Source organism: Polypterus senegalus, chromosome 10 (genome assembly GCF_016835505.1).
Source record: "Polypterus senegalus isolate Bchr_013 chromosome 10, ASM1683550v1, whole genome shotgun sequence".
NCBI lineage: Eukaryota > Metazoa > Chordata > Cladistia > Polypteriformes > Polypteridae > Polypterus > Polypterus senegalus.
In genome coordinates this window covers 125,779,783-125,799,852 of record NC_053163.1, presented here as the reverse complement: position 1 = coordinate 125,799,852, position 20,070 = coordinate 125,779,783, and the positions used below count along the sequence as shown (strand labels likewise).

At 39.3% G+C, this 20,070-nt stretch overlaps 1 protein-coding gene across 3 annotated transcripts in view; it reads left to right on the top strand.

Annotated features, from left to right (window-relative positions):
• LOC120537530 (neuronal migration protein doublecortin-like) overlaps positions 1-20,070 on the top strand; it is a 182,386-nt gene that overhangs the window by 132,710 nt on the left and 29,606 nt on the right. For all 3 annotated transcript variants that reach the window (XM_039766540.1, XM_039766539.1, XM_039766541.1), the window contains exon 4: positions 14,955-15,057. In XM_039766540.1, coding sequence (XP_039622474.1) covers positions 14,955-15,057 — 103 coding nt within the window. The remainder of the gene's footprint in view (positions 1-14,954; positions 15,058-20,070) is intronic.

Below are 20,070 nucleotides of genomic sequence, written 5' to 3'. Positions count from 1 at the left end.
ATTTCCTTTTTTAGAATTCAAATCTGGCATTTCTAAACAAATTTTATGTTTAGAATAAAAAAATCAGCTTTGTCAAAGCAGGGATATTGACTCTTGGAGAGTTATATTTAATAGAAAAAATGTAAACCCTGTCTAAATGTATTTGGACAACTGGCTGGCACCCTTATTGAATGCATAAACTGTTCTGGAGATATACTGCCATTTAAAGCTATTTTTCAGAAAACCTAATTTCTGCCAGCCAGTAGATTTGCAGAAAGCTGCAGTTCAATCTACATATTTGTAGATCTGTATTTTTCCACATAATAGTAACAGGGTTATGACAGCTGTAGTGCTGCCTCATTATGGTAAACAAGGAAGGTTGAAATGCAGAGTTCTGTCCTTTGCACTGCCATTAATTATCTTTTCATTTCCCCTCTTGTTTCTCAAATCATGCCATTCGGCTTGAAAGAATTGGATTAGTATTCTAAAACAGCTTCAACATGCACAAATCAAGTAAACGTTCTCGAGGTAATTAATACTCTGCATCTCCATGACAACTGATGAATTGCATCGCTGCTGGAAGAAGTCAAGGAGACCGAGAGAGTTAAAGCAATTTGTATGACATCAGCACTCTACACTGCGGCCACACAATTTGACAATAAGTACGCCATCACGTGTTTATGGGAATCGGATTAGATTGGTCCTAATTTGAATTGAATGGGTGCCAGCAGCTTGTCGTGCTGAGAGAGCTGCAGACCTTCTTTTTGATAGATACCTATATAACTCACCTCAAAATCTCTGCCAAGGAGTACGTGTTAAATATCGACGCTATTGACAGGGAGTGTGAAGTAGGGCTAGAAATGGCCTACAGCTTCTTCCTGCCGCCATTATGTGGAACCCATTTTAATTCTCAGATGTTTTGAGTGTTCTCTCTGTATCTGTGTGGGCTTTTCTCCAGATGCTCTTGTTTCCCTCATACACTCCAAAGATTTGCAAATTTAAAGCAATGGTGACTGAGTGAATGTGGGTGTGTGATGGATGAATGCCCTTTCCTAAGCTGGTTTCTGTTGTTACTGCTGCCAAGGTAGGCTCTGGCTTATTGTCATCCTCTATAGCAAAAAGGGGTTTAGAAATTGAATGGGCGGATGATGCAGACTTTCATAAAATCTGACTACTTCATTACTAGGAGTTCACTCATCCATCCTCAGCCTACTTAATATCATGCACGGTTAAAAAGCCTGATCTGGCAACATTGGATCATCCCAGGAATCATCCCAAAATGAGGTGCCAGTCAGAACATGGAAAATAACCACAGAAATGAACAACCAGCCTTGTATTGCTAAGTGGCAGGTTCATTTTTCTTATCACTAAAGGATCATTCCCCCCTAGATTATCACAAATGTGATTTTCATCTGCAAGATCATTTTGTTTAAAATGCAGCAGAAATTCAATCAAGTATTAACAACAGTCCATCCATCCATTTTGGAGCACCCATTTTTTTCTTTTTCCTGGATAAAGACTATTCTGGCAACACTGGACACCAGTGAGCTGCCAACCCGATCATGAAAAAATTAAAAATTCAAAAACTGGCATTTGTAAGGATTGAAATGGTGTTTCTGTTTTCCCATCCATTACAATATTTGAAGTGACCCGCTCATAACAGTAACCTCGACTTTGTGTGCCTCAGCCTGACTCTGCAGGAGCAGCTGCCATGTTTAATAATAATAATAATAATAATAATAATAATAATAATAATAATAATAATAATAATAATACATTTTATTTATTTGTAGGCTCCTTTCTAAACACTCAAGGACACCGAACAATAGACAAAACACAGATGATAAACAAAAGTAAAATACAAAAGTTAAAATCAGACAGAATAATTGTAATCAAAGAGAAAAAGTAGTCTTAAACAAATGAGTTTTAAGTTTAGATTTGAAAAGTGAAAATGATTCAATATTTCTAAGCTCAGGTGGTAGTGAGTTCCAGAGCTGTGGTAAGACGGACGAAGGGGACAGTTAAGTGGATGCAGAAAGAGGATCTGAGGGTGCGGGAGGGAATGGCAACATGGAAGAGGTCAGACAGATATGGAAGAGCAAGTTTGTGGATAGCCTTAAAAATTAGTAGGAGAATTTTGAATTGAATTCGGAACTGAACTGGAAGCCAATGAAGCTGCTGCAAAACGGGAGTGATATGGAGAATAGAGGGGTTATAGTAATGATGCGGGCAGCTAAATTCTGGACCAGTTGAAGCTTATAAGGAGATTTGCGAGAAAGACCAAAGAAAAGGGAACTGCAATAATCCAGATGAGAAGTGACAAGGCTATGAACATGGATAGCAGTGGTGTGGGGAGTGAGCGAGGGGCGAAAACGATTAATGTTACGCAAGTGGAAATATGCAGACCGGGAGATGTTATTGATGTGGGACTGAAAGGATAAAGTACTGTCAAGGATGAAACCCAAACTCTTATCAATAACAAATGAAAAATGATCAGTTTTGGATAATGTTGATTTTGTACCAATGAGGAGAACCTCAGTTTTGTCACTATTTAACTTAAGAAAGTTTGAAGAAAACCAGGGTTTGATTTCTGCTATGCAATCAGTAAGGGAAGAGGGTGGAAAGGAAACGGTAGGTTTGCTAGTGAGATATAGCTGGGTGTCATCCTCATAACAGTGGAAGCTAGTGTTATATTTACGAAAGATATTGCCATGGGGAAGGAGGTAAATAATGAAAAGGAGGGGGCCCAGGACAGAACCCTTGGGCACACCTGAAGTAACAGCGGTGGGTTGGGATGTGAAAGTTGTAAGTTGAACAAACTGAGTGCGGCCTGAGAGGTAGGATATGAACCAATCTAGTGGTGTGTGGATAATGCCAATCGAAGATAATCTATTGAGTAGAGTAGTGTGAGAAAGAGTGTCAAAGGCTGCACTCAGATCAAGAAGAATGAGAATAGTAATTAAACCAGAATTAGAAGAAGTGCTGTTTCTGTACTGTGGAGGGGACGAAAACCGGAGTGGAACTGTTCATATAGATTATTTTGAGATAAATGAGAATGAAGTTGAACAGCCACTATTTTTTCAAGAATTTTGGAAATGAAGGGTAGATTAGAAATAGGATAAAAATTGCTGAAATTAGTTGGATTGGCAGCAGGTTTTTTTAGTATTGGGGTTATTGCAGCAGTTTTAAAAGATGAAGGAGCAGTACTATCTACCAGTAGTGAAAGAAGAGTGGATTATAGCAGAAATAAGAGGGACCAGAGAGGGGAGGCAGACTTTGACCAGAACTGTAGGGAGTGAGTCTAGTTGACAGGTGGATTCCGGCTTAGACTTACAGACAAGTTCTGAGATTTCTGAGAAGGTAGGAAACTGAAAAGAGGAAAATGAGTGAGTTGGTGGGTGAAATGTAATGGACGTGGATGTATCTCCAACGGGGGAGGAATACGATGTCTGGGTGGAGATGCAGCCCAGTCAGCGGAGGCTCAGAAAGGTGAAAGCGAAGTTGGAGTAGCTCGGCAGCTGAGTACTGAAGCAGGCCTGTCGCAGGTAGGATAGTGAGCGACAGGAAGGACCAAACAAACACGAACCAAATAAATATTCTACCGGTCCACATGTTAAGCGAAGACCCAGACAACTCAGATGTCCGGAGAACAAAGTCAGGTAAGTTTCAAAGCGGGGATAGGCCTAGGAATAGTCCATACACAGCCAAATCAGCAGTCAAGTTAGAAATCAGTCTAGCTTTAAATGATTGAACAACAAGATTGAACAGCTGCTTAGTCCATTAGATTTTAAGTTAATTGTAAAAAAGTTAAAAAAAGTTAAAAAGTTACTGGAGAGCAGCAGCAACCAATCACGCCAGTGTTCGCTCAATCGTGTCCACTTCATCCACAGCCATCCATCATCCAATTTGTAGCCCACTTATACAGTTCATGGTTATGACAAACTGATGCTTATGCTTTGAATACAATATGTTGGTCACTGTGCCTGGGATGGCATTCTGGCCAGCATGGGTCAAGGTGCCAGTTTATTGGAAGGACAATTGGACACCAATTTTATGGACTATGTCCTCACCCGACACAGTAAGTGGCTGTCCTTCTGCACTACGGTGCCTGCATGGTTACCCACAGGGCAGGCTGGAATGTGTTGGCCTGCCAGTGCTCCATGGATGCCACCAGGGGGAGCTGCAGCGACAAATCATCCCCATTAAAGGAACCACCGCCTGACCTGGAAGTACCTCCTATTTGTGGTCGTGTCACACCAGACGTGCTCCTGGTTTGGCATAAAAGAAGCTGCTCAACCTCCTCCAGGCGAGCCAGAATCAGGTGGATGTGGATGAAGCTTGCCTGGAGGAGTAAAAGGAGAAGAAGAAAGGAGAAGAGACAGAGAATATAAGAGGAATTGTGCCTTGTGTGATATTTGTGTATCATCTGTTGATGTGTTTGTGAAAATATAACACTGTTTGAATGGATTCTTGTGTTGGTGTTGGTGGGTTTGGGAGCTCGCTGTCGCCCCCTACAGGTCATACCTAGTTGATTATTTCTGTTTATGTCAGCTCTGGTAGAGTGATGAGCTTCTTTGACTTGCTCATTTTCATTTTAATGAATGTTTCAGCATTTTAAACAATGAAGTATTTAAGAATTTCTGTTGTCATCTTATTTTATATGTCCACAATGCCCCTTGGCTTCTTATTGAAAGAATTTTCCAGCTAAGATACAGCTAGGGATGAAACTCATTGGATTCCAAACGTTGTGTTAGTTCAGGATTCCCTTAATTTCACATTTCTATTTCTTTAAATTGATATCTTTGTTTATTGAATTAACACAATATGTGTCTGTATTCCCAATTGAACCAGTAATGAATCACTCAGATGCTGAGAAGTCTTGATGCGAAATGCATTCACAAATAATATTAACTCTTTGAGGGCTTTTCCAAAAAACTCAGATTTCTGAAATGCACACAAAGCAATGGTTTCATATATAAATCAACATAAAACGTCTGTTGCTGCATGCTGTGACTGCTGTTGGCGCCTGTTCGCCATTTCTGGCAGTGCAGGGGTGGCTTAATGGCCAGCAGAATGCATGGTGGGCCAGCTGCCTGGCTGTTTTCGTGCAGCAGTGGCACTTGCAGTGCAGCGCAGTCTACTTTGTACCTCTTGTCATTGTAAATGGTGGTCCTCCCAGAAGAACACTTCCATAGGAGCATCAGCTACACGAACATGATGCTGACACTGATGCTGGCACCTCTCTTTCATTTTCGATATCCATCTCCAGATCACTTGCATCAAAATCAGAGTCCACCAAGTCACAGTTCCGATTCAGCGATAATATGCAAAATGTCGTCCATGGAGCATTTTGCTTTGCGCATTCGCTTCAGTCTCTCGCCAGATGTTGAAGCCATTTTAGAGGTTGTTTGCTCTTTGCTAGTCATGCATGCACAGGGAATCAAGGTCAGATCAACAAAGCTAGCTTTCTTTCTAGCAAAGAGAGTCGAACTAAAATGTAACAGCAAGTTTTGTCACCATTTACAGATGATTACCACCCTCTACCCCTGAACATTGACAAAAGTCAACATGTGCTCTGAAAGAGTTAAACAGTGGCAGGCGATGACTTTTTTATATTAGGGGTTCTAGTGGGGGATCTTCAAAAATACAACCACAATTCTAGCAAATTCATCTATCTGTATAGGTGAAAATGCTCGGTGCAGCCCTGCCACTGGAAAACCCTTAAGTTATGAGGCTTAGGCAGGGATGACACAGGGACACAAATCTTAGTGCCACAACCTGAGTGGGTTGAGGTCCAGCCTAATCGGTTAATGCATGTTCTCCCTGTGTCTGCATGGCTTTTCCAACCTTAATCCCAAACATGTCTACTAATTGCTGACTCTGAATGGGTAACTGAGTGTGAAGGTGAGACAGCACGGGCAGAGTGGCAGAGTGGCATAAGTAACTGGAGTTCAAGTGCCTCCTGTCACTAACACTGTGACCCTGAGCAAGACAAATAACCCATCAACTGTACAAAATGTATTAGGACAGTGCACTTATAAAGTGCTTTAGAACAGTGTTTACTGTAGAACAAACATTGTTTGAGTGTCCATTTGGGCATGACAACTAACCTTTTTACGCACCGACTTGTCTGCTTTTAAGGACTGATATCCACAGGGTACTGTGAAACGCTCCGATGATCTAACCAGCATATACACTTTCAGGCTGTCGATATAAATCTCATTGGCTCCGGGAATTGATTTAGATTCCAACCAAATACACCCTTGAGGTTAAACACTGTTAGAAGCCTCAACTCGGCAAGAAAAAAACACAGCAAAAAATAAAAACAAACAGGAGATTTGTACTTAGTCTTGTTAGCAGGCTGGAGAAAATTATCTAGCCAAATCTAAGCCAGACATTAAGATTTCTGTCAGGAGGTGCTGATCAATGTGTATCTCTCTATTATAAAAAAAAAAACTTGCAACAAGACGAGACTTTTTCCCGGGGATGAGACATGATCCTTTGAAGAGAGACAGAGAGACAGAGACACTTTCACTTCCCGCGAGACGGACAAGACACGTCATGCTTACAACCTTCAGACGCAAGTCCCATGATACACATGCAGAGCAGGTTAGAGATAATGGAAGTAGGAAAAATCGAAAGTCTCAAAAAATGAAAGTTAAAATCGCATTAGCGCAAACAAACTGAAAATACTACTCGGGGAAATAACGGAATAGCAAAAAGAGGTTTGAATATTCAGGTGCAGTACAGGTTTTCAAACGTTCGAAGCTCCGCACAAAATGCAAATCACACGACATGCAGCAGCCGCAAGCCAACAGCTTCTCGAGCAAAGAGGAGGTGAAAAAAACACCTGTTACTTGTTTCCTAATGTGTCACCATTTACGAAGGGTTTAGAAGGAGCGGCCGCGTATCCTTGGGGTGAGCTCAGCCCCCTCTTCACAATGGCGCCTAACGCTGGTAGGGTAGGTGAGCGAATTGCAGATCAGGTGTTAGGGCAGCAGCAGCAGCAGCACACCAGCAGCTGGGGAAAGGGGTTGGCGAGCAAAGCGAGCAGGGGGAGAAGCCCCCTAGTTTTCAATATGAAAATGAATTAACCCTGTTCTTGGCTCCAGGCACTATTTTAATAAAGCTTTGATGAGAATATCAGTTACATGAATGGCAATGTTGACACACTAGTCATTCAAGCACTAGATAGAGGAGATGGTTCATAAGAAGAGGCTGCTGTCACAATGAGAAGACATTCTCCGCTCCAGCAGGCAAACATAACACGAAAATATTAAATGTATTGCTCAGACACCAAACTGGAGCTTCCCAACAAGCAACATTTAGCTCAAGCCGCCAAACCAAAAAGGCAACCAGGCTTATCACATTAAAGACTGAGCATGATGATGGATTGTGCAGGCATAGTACAGTAGCGGCCATCATAAAAAGCACTTATTGATTGGCTGGGACCTTCGACTCTGCAGTCTTTACTGTACTGGGCAACACTTCCAGACAAAGTGGAGCCACCATCCTGATTGACAGCCAAGTCTCTAATAGCAGGCCGTTTGTTAGACCTTACTAGTGAATGATGTCCTGGGGCCTGACAGTCTAGCATAAGGAGCAAACTGCTTTAGGGTGACCCCCTTGAAACACGATTTCAAAAGGATGAATTCATTTCTCTGTATAAGGGTTTTTTTTTTTTCGGAGTTTTTTCTTGTCTTCTCAGAAAGTCAAGGCTGGGGGCTGTCAAGAGGCAGGGCCTGCTAAAGCCCATTGTGGCACTTCTTGTGTGATTTTGGGCTATATAAAAATAAATTGTATTGTACTGTATTGTATTTCTCAGCATCTTGCAGTGTTATAAGAGGTTTAACTTTGCAATGTCTGTCAATGGAAAAATGCAGTCCTAGTAGTCATGCTAATGTGAGATTTAAAGTTTAGGTCAGATTTCATGATTACACCAAAATTCAGCTTTGACTTTTAATGCTAAGGGATTAAGTTTATTTCTATAACCTTCACATTTCTGTCTTCTCCTTATTTAGCTGGAAAAATGTACTACTTATCCTTTCAGATATGCAATTCAGGTGCTATAGATAAGTAAAGCTGTGTGCCATCTGCATAACTGTGCTAGTTCACCTTGTGTTTCCAGATAATCTCTCCTAATGGGACCATGTACTGTAGATTGAAAATAGCAGTGGGCCCAAGTAGATCCTTGTGGTACGCCTTGTATAATATCAAGGATTTCTGAACTACAATCACCACAACTAGTAAAGAGTATTCTACCTGTTAAGATTTAAGACACTGACAGAGAGGCCCACTCATTATCTAAGGCAGGGGTCCTGGAGGGCCGCAGTGGCTACAGGCCTTCATTCCAACCAATTTCCCAATTAGACCTCAGTTCTTGCTGATAATGAAACTTGGTGTTTAACAATATGGCTTGTTAGCACTTTCATTCATCAAAGACAAATTTAATTCCATTGTAGATCAGAGGTCCTCAATTCCAGTCCTGGAGGGTTGCAGTAACTGCCGGTTTTTACTCTAACCCTTTTCTTAATCAGTGACCTGTTTTTGCTGCTAATTAATTTCTTTTGATTTCATTTTAATAGACTTGCTCTTGAAGACTCTGATCCCTCAATTGTTTCTTTTTTTCTTAATGAGCAGCCAAACAATAATGAGATACAAAATGAGCCAAAACAAAACCAGCAAACTGTGTCCATCATACAATATCTGAAAATATAGAGGGTGGAGGTCTCAGGAGTGCTGATTTGCTCAGGTCCCCAAAACATTTTACTAGTGCTCTTAGAAAAGAGAAAAATGGACAATTTTGGAAATTCACCCCTTTGCCCCCTGATCGTTTCACTCGCCCACCACCCCGTCTGCGCAACACATCAACCACTTCGCATCTCTGCCGCCTCACGTTGTGAAGAGGGGGGCTGAACGCACCCCAAGGAGACGCGATCGCTCCTCAGACACCCCCTCTTAAATGGTGATACAATGGGTGACACATACAGTTTTTTTTACCTCCTCTTTGCTCAGTCAGCTGCTGGATTGCTTCTGCTGTGATGCTGTGTGATCTGCACTTCTGTCATATCACCTGTGTCCATATATTCGATCTCTTTTCGCTTTTACCTTTTCATCAATGTTGCATTGATTTTTGATTCTGTATTTGGAATTACATTGTGACAAGGCAACGTATAACTGCTCATGAGTGAATATCGTTTCTTTCTCTCTACAAGAAATGTGTCTGACATAACCATGCAGGACTTTTCCAAATCTCTTTGAATAAGTTCTTGCCTCACGGGGCTTCCGGCCCCAGGCGTGGTTACATCGCTTGGCACGAAGACTCGTCTCACAGAATATGAAAGTGTATCTGAGACAATCACGTCTCGTCTCCTGCCAAGATTTTTTTTTATAATAGAGAGATGTCTGCTATTGCACAATGAGGGCAGCAACAACCCATGAAATTAAAGGACGTGTTTAATTAACAACAAGACTCAAAACCTAATTAAGCAGCATGTTGGAGTGAAATTGGTTGGAGTTTGAGGCCCTGACTTAGTTGGTCTTTTGTTGGCTCACTCACTTCACATTTCATTTCTGTTTAAGGAAAGAAAGGAAGCAACTCAAAGGAATGATGAAGAAATTCCGAGGAATATATCTTAAAAAAACAAGTCAATTAAAATTAATTCAAAAGAAGCTAATGAGCAGCAAAAACAGGTCACTAATTAAGAAAAGGGTTAGAATGAAAACCTGTGGTCACTGCGGCCCTCCAAGACCGTGATGGAAGGTGATTTATAAGAATGCTGAGGTCTATGGTGTCAAATGCTGCATTCAAGTCTAAAAGAACAAGAACAGATATGAGACCCCTGTCCACATTAACTACTTTAACCAGTGCAGTTTCTGTACCATGATGTGATCTAAAATCTGACTGAAACTTATCAAGAATAGCATGTTTGTCCAAATAATCATTTAACTGCTGAAAATCTGCTTTATCTGTACTTTTATCTCAAGAACGTCAGGTAAGAAATAGGTCAAAAGTTGTCAAAAACAGAGAAGTCCACTACTGCAGTCTTTAGACAATCAGGGAAGACCCCCGTATTTAATGATGAGTTAAGTATGTCAAGTATGCTATCAATAAGCACATCAGAGATTTCTTTTAAAAAGCTAATTTAGACACAAGAGGAGGGTTTTAGTTTAGAAATTATTTGATGGAGTTCAGGTAAACTTATTTCAGTGAAGGAATTATAATCACTAAAAGAGCATGAAGGGGTTCAACAGGATTAACATTAGAGAGACGTATTACAATAAATCTGCTATTATTTATTTTGTGTTTAATGATGCTGTAAAAGCCTCACAAGTTTTACTTGAATTTTTAAGGAGGCATTCTGTTAATTGAGCTGGATTTAGAAGATGATCAATAGTTGAGAATAAAACTCTTGGATTTCCAGCATTATCGTTTCTAATTGTACAGAAATAGAACTGCTTCCCAAAATGGGCTACTTTGATAAATTCAGTTATATACCCCTTCAATATTTCATAGTAGACTGTTAATTTAATTCAGTTTTCCTCTATTTAAGCTCCGCTCTCCAGGACATTTCTTTTACATTCAGACACTCTATGAGTCTTCCAAGGTATTTTAGTGCTGGAGGAGGCTACTTTATATCTTTAACCAAAGTGTGCTTAGGGCGAGGGGGCTTTAAAACATCCTGAAATGAAGCTTGACAGCTTCTGAGTCATGGTTCAACTACTTGTTCAAAAGGGGAATGAATTTCCCTCAGGAGGCATTAACCTGCTTCTGTTAATAAATGAAATGTCATCCTATCGACCACTAGATACAGATACGCTGTATGGAATAACAACAGACTCCACTGTATTCTGGGCACACCGTTACATGTCAACATATATCCATAGTTTGTATGCACTAAACATTACAGAGTCATGTGTGCTGCCATAAGGTGTGACCAGAACAGATTCAAGGAAAATATGAGCTTCTACTTTAAAATAGCCACCAGTGTGGTGGTTTCCTTGATTTGTGCAGTAAATATTCTTTTTACTGTTGTTTCTTTAATATTCTGTGAAGAACACCTGCAAAATAAACAAGCAATCACTGCTTATTGTTCCAATGCAGCCTTCAAGCTCTCAGCTCAGTCGCTTGAGCCTGGTTTGGTAATTACAGCTGGTAAATATTTGTCGCAGTGAAGGTTTTGGTCATCCAAGTCTTTAGAAATTCATTTCCCCCTTCAAATGATAACACACGAGCTTTAGAGTAATGACATTGCTATATAGAGAAGAAGAGACAAGTTACAAATGAGACAAGGGGATGTTGCCATGCTGACTGGCTTGGTCGCTATGGTAACCCATAGGTTTGTGAGCTCCTCCTGTCATTTGTTCAAAGAGCCAGCAGTCTGAGCTTCAGTCTGAGCACAGTGGACTAAAGACTTACACACGTTCCACTGAAGGGCCACATCTTCCTCTTCCTCAGACTCGCACGCACACACTGTTCTCCTTATTCTTACAAAATAAATGACTTTTTTGGCACATCTTATTTTAAAATATATAAATGAGTTAAATGATCGGTGGCAAAGTAGTTAGCTCTTCTACTTCACGGCTCCAGTATACTTGGTTCAGTTTCTTGGACAATGTCCGTGTGGAGTGTTTTTTTTCAAGGTGCTCCAGTTTTCCTCCCATATTCTATAGATCAGGAGTCTCCAACCTTTTTTCCCCTGAGAGGTACTTTTACAAAATGAAAATGTCTGAGAGCTACTCATGTTTTCTAAAGTTTATTCTCATGGCTTATTTCAACCCAAAAAACTGAATAATCTTGTTTTGCCTGAACAGTTACAAAATGTTGGTGTCCACAACTCACATTTTGCATTAAAACATCACAAAAAATATTTAGTTCACCTGCAAGTTCATTTTGTATGTCTGTATGTATTTTCTAGTGTATCTCACAGTATTGAATTAAAACATGAATGCTGTCAAAACAAAACAATGCAATTCCAAATACACAGATATGATTATTCATTTGTCATTTTGTTCCATGTCACTGTTTCACTTCACAAGAGTATTCACATGTCCAGTTGCATGTGGGATGTGTTTTTTAGTTAGTCAGAACACTCAACATGACCGCTGTATGGTGGAGTGGAGCCACTGAGGTTCACTTTTATGGAATCATTGAAATGTTCATCTGTCTGTCTTGATCTGAACTTTGATTTCATGACATTCATGTCAGACTCACAGAGGTATGGAGACCCAAACAAAGCAGACATTTTCAGAGCTGCTTGGTCAAGGTTCTTATAGTCATCTGGCTCTACTAAGCCCCAGAAATGCTGTTGAGACTTTAACTGCACATTATTTTGAAGTTTTACTAAAATATAATATATAAAATCCAATGTCTGTCTGTCTGTATGTCTGTCCGCTTTTCACGAAAGAACTACTTAACGGATTTCGATCGGGTTTTTTTTCTATAATTTGCTTGAACATTCCGGTTCTCATTTCACTATGTATCATGGTTCACTTGCGGTACCGATGTACTTGTGCAAATTCGAGATCCACACAACGGGCCGGGGAAAGGGGCCTTCCTCACTCACTCGCCAACTTTGGGGTGTGTTCTTTAACTCCACTTAGCTAGCAAACAAGAGAACAATTGAATTCAACTTTGTTTGATATATAAAAGAAAGTGTTAAAAAGGTCTTGATGAGTTTAAGTCCGGATATTCTCTTAAGTGTAAGCCACATTGATAAGATAGATTGCAATTCAGATTGTGGATCGTGATTTTGTGTTAAAAGGATCGTGATGTGATTTTTTGGGAAGATCGCCCACCCCTAATTTGACTAATCAAGTTTTCAAATTTATGTAGGATTCATTAACCCTTTGGCAAGGTACGTGGAAAGGGGTCATGAGTTACTGTTAGCTTGTGAGCAACGTGTTGGACACAAACTGGTATAAATGCTCAGGTTTGTGTATTTGGAAATTCTAAATTGTCACCATAAGGGTGTGTACGTGGATGTCTAATGTGACAGTTTAGCCACCATCCAGATGTTGGCTCCTTCAGGGTTAGGCACCAGCTCCCCTGATCCTGAAATAGACAAGCAGGTCAATGGATGGATGAGATCAAGCACTTAATACCTAAAAGGATCATTGTATATATGTGTATATAGAGTATGATCATATGTTATATTTATTTGTGAGAGGCACCCTTTTAGGGTTTGTCCCTTACTTTCACCGCCCCATGACATTAACCTGAATGAAACTGGCTTAATTTTTTAAATGTCTTATTGTGTGTTTCTTTGCACTTTCAATGGACCTCAGTAGGTTAAGGATCCAATTAAGGTTGGATGGAAGCATGAGCTGAGCAGTGAGCCTACTGAAGTTTTGGAAATATTACTTGAACCCTTGGTTGATTCCTGTTTTGTGTGTCATTGTTTTATTATGAAGAAGTGTTCACAAAATGTACTTTAACCTCTAAGGTTCTTTTTGGTAAACAAGTTAAGACTGGAAATGCCTGAATTATTAGTAGTACAATAATTATCTACCTAGCATTCACTCAGCACTTATATCTCAAACACACCAGAGGCCAAGGGCCTTTTGCTGCCCAGTTTCAGACAAGCCATTGGAGGAGACTACTCTTATTCCATGGCTTGATGGCTATTTTTAGCAAGTGATATCAGTCAAAAGCTGGATGACTGAGAATTTCTCTTGCTCTTGCTACCTGTCAGTGAAGTTATTTTAAGCTAATTATGAGATACTTGCTGTGCTCCTTGGCTAATACAGGATGAACTCTAAGCAATCACCGTAGACCTTAGTGTTAACGTTTGAAGTGCACCATGCAATGCACCATCTGTATGAATGCAATGTATTTTTATTACTAAAAATTTTTGTGATGTGCTGTCTTTTAAAAAAGACAGAGACATGGCAACCGGAAGGACACACAGGCAGACACCCAGGCACTTGTCCTTTATTTAGGTGCGGACAAGTTAGCAAAAGTTAGCCCCTATTTTGCATCTTCCTAAGCATATACACACTGGTCAGTTTATCTGAAATTAAAAATATACATTCTAATAAATGATAACCCTTATTTTTAACGTTTGCTTTACATTTGCATATCCTTCCCAGAATCCTTGTCTGTTTGTATAAATATATCCCTGAATATAAATGATATGTTAAAACACATTGTTATTCCTGACATTTTGTTTAGCAGCTGTTTCAAAAGAAGAACACATATAATGGCCCCCTTTTATTCTGTTGTGAAGTGGTGTCAAACTTAGCCCATAATGTCCTCTGAAACGTTACGTCTCTCACTGACCCGTAAATCTTGTCCACTGCAGTTTCTCCGCTCATTTCTGAGCTGACTGTCTGCCTGTCAGGACAACATTTCATACACCTGCTCTTGCTATTCTCCCAACCTTTTTGCTAAACTCCTGCTTAAATACACAAAGTTTGTTCATTTTAAAGATATGTTTTATCTAAATAATCCTAAAATAAAGACACACAAATTAAATATTACAAATCTTATTTAACAAACTGAAGAAAACTTCAACTTGTGTCCTCATTACACCTATGCTTCCAGCATAAGCTCCACTCTCTTAAATAGAAGAAAATTAACTAAAATGAAATGGTGAGCTATGTTTAGCTGGGAAGATTTCTTGCAGTTTAATATTTGTTGCTTTGTCTAACTTCTTTCTACAATGAGCACCATTCCAAAGAGCTTTGCAGATCCTTTATTTTTGTCATTTACAGTTTCAGTGCAGGCAGGTAAAGTAACTTACTAACAGTCACCCGCTGTGTCAGAGGTGGCATCCATGGGGTTTACAGCTAAAAGCGTTGGTCAGCAGGCTACACAGAATAATGAAAGCACAGCAAAGTCAAAAACTCAGACCACCAAAGGCGGTGGTAGTGGCTGGCAGCATGGGGGTTGCAAACAGAAGCTTTGTCTTCATTTGAAAATATAGAAACGTGAAGAACAATGTCCATCGATTAACGCTTTTGCATTGTTTTAGGTTACATGTCTTCAGGACTTCTTTGGGGATGATGACGTCTTCATTGCATGTGGGCCAGAAAAATTCAGATATGCCCAGGACGACTTTTCACTTGATGAAAATGGTGAGTTTAAACACTTTGTGCATTTTAGAAATGACTCTAAACTATTTAAAGGTGTAAATGAGGGACATGCAGAAGCTTTGTGCTTACATTGATTTGATTTTCTGATATCACTAATGATGGCGCTGAAAATAGGCCGTCAGTTAAGCAGATCTGATCAGAAATGTGCAGGAGTTATTAGTGCTTTATTTACAACCCAAATTGGTATTTGACGATATACTTAACTATCTAAAATATGCTACGCTACACAGTAAAAATAGATCCTCTAAATTCATAATGGATTAAAACTAAACTTAATGCATGGTTCATTTTATATTATAACATTTTAAATTTTTCTGTTATTTCTGTAATAATAATGAAAGCCAGTAAGTACATTGTTTAAGAGCAGGGGTGTGAAATTTAATTTTATTGGAGCCAAAAACAACCCTTTTTACACCCACCGCAGGCACAGAATTTATGAGCAAACAGCACCACATTTCATTTACAAACAAGACACACAAGTACCTCTCTGCATATCCCAATTATCTTATTCTGTCTCACATCTCCCTTGAAAGTGACTTGCTTCTTTATCCGGATAATTTTTCTTGGGCACTACAGCAGGTTAGGAAACCACTGGATCAACATGAGCATTGAGTCAAAAAATAACATCAGCAGGGTAAAGCTGAGGTCACATTAGGCGGCTTCTAGTCGTAGGGTTTGTCAGTCTTGACCCCTACTCTCTTTTCTGTTTCTTTTTCCGGTTTCTTTGTGGTGGTGGCCTGCGCCACCTCCACCTACTCAAAGCTTCATGATGCTCCAACAATGATGGACGGATTAAAAGGAAGAAGTCTACGTGACCATCATCATCATCAAGCCCTTCCGTGAGAACCCTAAATCCAAAGAGGACTGTTTCATTTATGTTAGGTAGAATGCCCAGAGGGGACTGGGCGGTCTCATGGTCTGGAATCCCTACAGATTTTATTTTTTCTCCATCCGTCTGGAGTTTTTTTGTTTTTTCTGTCCCCCCTGGCCATTGAGCCTTACTCTTATTCGATGTTAATGTTGATTTATTTTTTATAATTATGTCTTTCATTTTTCTATTCTTTAATATGTAAAGCACTTTGAGCTACTGTTTGTATGAAAATGTGCTATATAAATAAATGTTGTTGTTGTTGTTGTCTTGCTGACTGATAAATGCTAATCTTAATGCCATACTGTGTTGAGACAACCAAAAATCATAGGGCCTGCCATATTTAGCAACTGCTTGATGACTTTCCAGGGCAGTCGTGATTAACATGCTGCTTGATGGAGCCAGTGCTGTACAAAGAGTTAAGAGGTGCATCAAGTTCAGTCGCAGTCTCTGCCGCTTTCTTGTCTTTCTTCATTCTATTGTGGTACATAAAACTTGAGACATCAGACAGATAAATCACACTTCTGTCTGTGAGGTCCAAATTAGCTTATTCCTCGTCACTACATTATTTCCATCGTACTTCCAGATAACCATTCATTGGCTGTCAGCACAGACTGGTTTGATGTTGTTCTGACGTGTCACAGACTAGTTGGACTGAGTCGCTGGGCAAGTCACAATACATGACTGGTCTTCACAGGAGTGCGCCACCGACTGCCTCCAACTCACTAAGATTTTATAAATGAAGGCTATGACTGAAAATGTCATCTAATGTGACATGGACACATGCAAGAATTTGTACCTAAAACAAAGTACTTCCATTTACAGCTGCATTAACGTGAATCCCAATCGAATGGCACTGGGCCGTATTAAAATGGCAGGTTTAAACAGGCTGGTGATGATTCACCCAGACCTCATTTGGAGTTGGTCTGAAATGGATACGGATCACATTTAGCACGAGTGGAAATGTAAATGTGTTTACTGTTCATGCACAGAGTGCAATCAAGTCAGAGGACAAGAATCATGGTGGGGCACATGGTATGTCACTCTCTTTATACTTTTTCTAGATGGGTCTTTACAAGCAGCCAGTTTCCATTCTAACTCCATTTAAGTAGCTGCAGTGTGCTCTGCTGCACAGACAAACACGAGGTGACACTGGAGACTCATTTTAATGCCAGGCAATATGGATATAATCGTCACTTTTAAAGGGTGTTTGACAAAACCAGAAGCCATCAAGTGTCACATATAACATATTTTGAATACTATTGAAGCTGGCCTCTTTACAAACCTCAAGTTTGACACCAATGATTTACAGTATTTCTGAGAAGATTTGTTGTTTTATTATCTGGTGCTTCAGTTTTTCCTCACATGTTAACTGGAGAAACTAAACCTGCCATGGCTGGGTGTGTACAGTAAGTAAGTGAGGCCTGCAGTGGACTGGCGTCTCAACTGTTCCAGGTGCCTGCAACTTCAAAATGTGTTAAAGGGTTTCATTAAGCAGATGGATGTGTTTTTGCGTTATAATGGCTGATTTAAGATACACAGACAGATATGTGAAGGGACCTACCCACACTCATTTTAGATTATGCCTTATGAGCTTTTTTTCCTTGTCTTGTACCCCTTTGGCGTCTCTTCCTTTTCTGGCTCTTCTGTGTCAGCCTCAAATTCATTACTGTGTAGGAAAAGATTAGCATGCTATTTTCAACACTGAATTTTGGAACAGTTTAATTAGTCAGGTCTGATTACTTGTAAATCAGAATTATTTGTGTTAATGCTAAAACCTGATTAGAGGATCCAATCTTTAATTAACATGTAAATTAATTATATGAGAATTTGTCATTTGAAATACAATCACAAAAAAGCATGTCTTGTCTATCATCAACTGGATTGAAAGAAATTTAATTGAATTCAGTTGCTTTGATGAGGGCTTTAACAGCAGACGCAAAACTTTTAAATTGATTTTCTGTTAAAAGAATCAAAGAGGAGAATTTTAGCAATTGTCCTAAAGTACTGAACACGTGTCTTAGTGAGGGTGAGGGCAGCCTATGGTGGAACATGACGGATTGTCACACATTTCTAGAGATAGCAGAGGTCAGGCACGTTCAGTTTTGCTACATGAAGGTTTAAAAGTGTACAATTTTATGAACCAAACAGCTGTTTTGATTTCAAAGTCTTTTCATAAACCCTAAACGTGAAACATCCAGTGGCACAGCATCGTCTCATACCATCCAAAATTAATGACAGGATGGCAGGTTGCTAATAAAGAATGGCTGACACTTTGACCTAAACATGTTTTGCAATTGCACTGGTGGGATAATTTGCAGCCTTAGCAAGATTTCATTTACCAGCATAGATGGTGGGGATGATGGAGGGCTGGGATGTCACTTAAGTGATTTAACAAAAACATTATAGGGAGAGGTGTGCTTGCTTCATGACTACAACGTTTACGACTTTTATAATATGTACATCATTACGCAAAGACAAACTGCACCATTTATGCTTTATGGTCTTTGTGTGTTAATGCACAAGATTAAACAAACCTGGTGGTTTACCATTTTTAGCTACCTCATTTCATTTTACTGCCCAAAGAAGTCAAAAGCAAGGAAAGCAAAATATGGCAGACATCACTGACAGATCACACTTCTTATCAGATCAGGCTTCTTTCACAGACAGTAATGGACACAATGAGAAAATGGTGCAAGGTGACTTTGGGCTCACCTCAGATTCTTCTTGTATACGTCACTTAAACTTAACATGAAGAGAAAAAGAACACATACTGAAATCACAGCTATAAAATGATCGATCTGATAGCACCTTCGGCTTATCACATTGTTCTACCTGGAGGACTGTTAATATATCAACCACAGTGGGAAAATCCAGCAAATGGCTGACCGTGTGCTCTGACCCCCAAATTTCAAGTGATAATCCTCGTGCAGACTAACAAAATATATCAATTCAAATCAAAATTAAAAATTCCAGTACTGTAAATTAATGACAAAAAAGTATCAGGTACTGGGACAATAAAAACTGAAAATAGGAATATTAACTGGATAGCAACTGGAAGAAACTAGTGTACCAAATACAAATTAAAAAGGAGCAAAGCACAAGAAAACAATAAAATGCTACAAATATGAATAGTATCCATTAATTACAGCAAAAAGTTCAAATGAAAAATGAGCAAAACAGAAATCTATGAATAAAGCATTCTGTAATGGCCTGCAGTAGAAAATAGTAAAAACTCAATGAATAATGCTGTAAGAAGATACAAAATGACTGGAAAAGCTGAATATGGCAACTTGCATACAGAAAATGAATATGCAAGTTCACCAGAAATACTACATGAATCCCTCAAATCCCACCATTAGAAAACACTGCTGAAGTCACAAATGAACGTAAATGATGTGTAAGCAATTAGAGAGCAGGAAAGTGTGGAGACAATAGAAGTGCAGGAAATGTGACGGAACAATGGCGTGTTAGGGGAAAACTACAAACGAGAGCCTCACTGCATCTTAAAGGGAATGTAAAGCCACCTGCACTGAACAACTGATGATTCTTATTTGTTTGATTTGTTACATAACAGCTAAAGTATTCATAAAACAAATCAGATAGAATAAAAGAATAAGAAGGCTTTTAGTTGGAGAGCACTTTTCTGCGACCTCTAATGAAAATCTACAACACATTAAGTTGAAAGGCTTCTTAAAGCACTTAACACTCTGATAATATCGGAATGAGTGAAATAGTAAAACCCCCTCCAAAAATCAGACTAGCCGCTTAAAAAGGTTAGTAAGTGTATAAAATAGTTTTGTTTATTAAAGAAATAAATCCCAAAATTAAAAAATAAATCTTTTCTACATTTCTCTAATTAAATGAGTCTTAAACAATACAAAAATGAGTATAAATATGAAAGAATGATATACGAGTGAATACAAAATTAAATAAATGAAATAATACAAGATTCCAACAAAATAAAACTTCAAATTGATTAATATAAGCCTGAACACCGATCTGGAAACATAATCCAAAGCCAAAACTATAAATCTCTTAAAGAGAAAACTAAAACACATTACTGAGGTGTAACGTGAACCCAGCACTGGATGAAAAGTCACCACAGAAGAAAATGAATGAGGGGG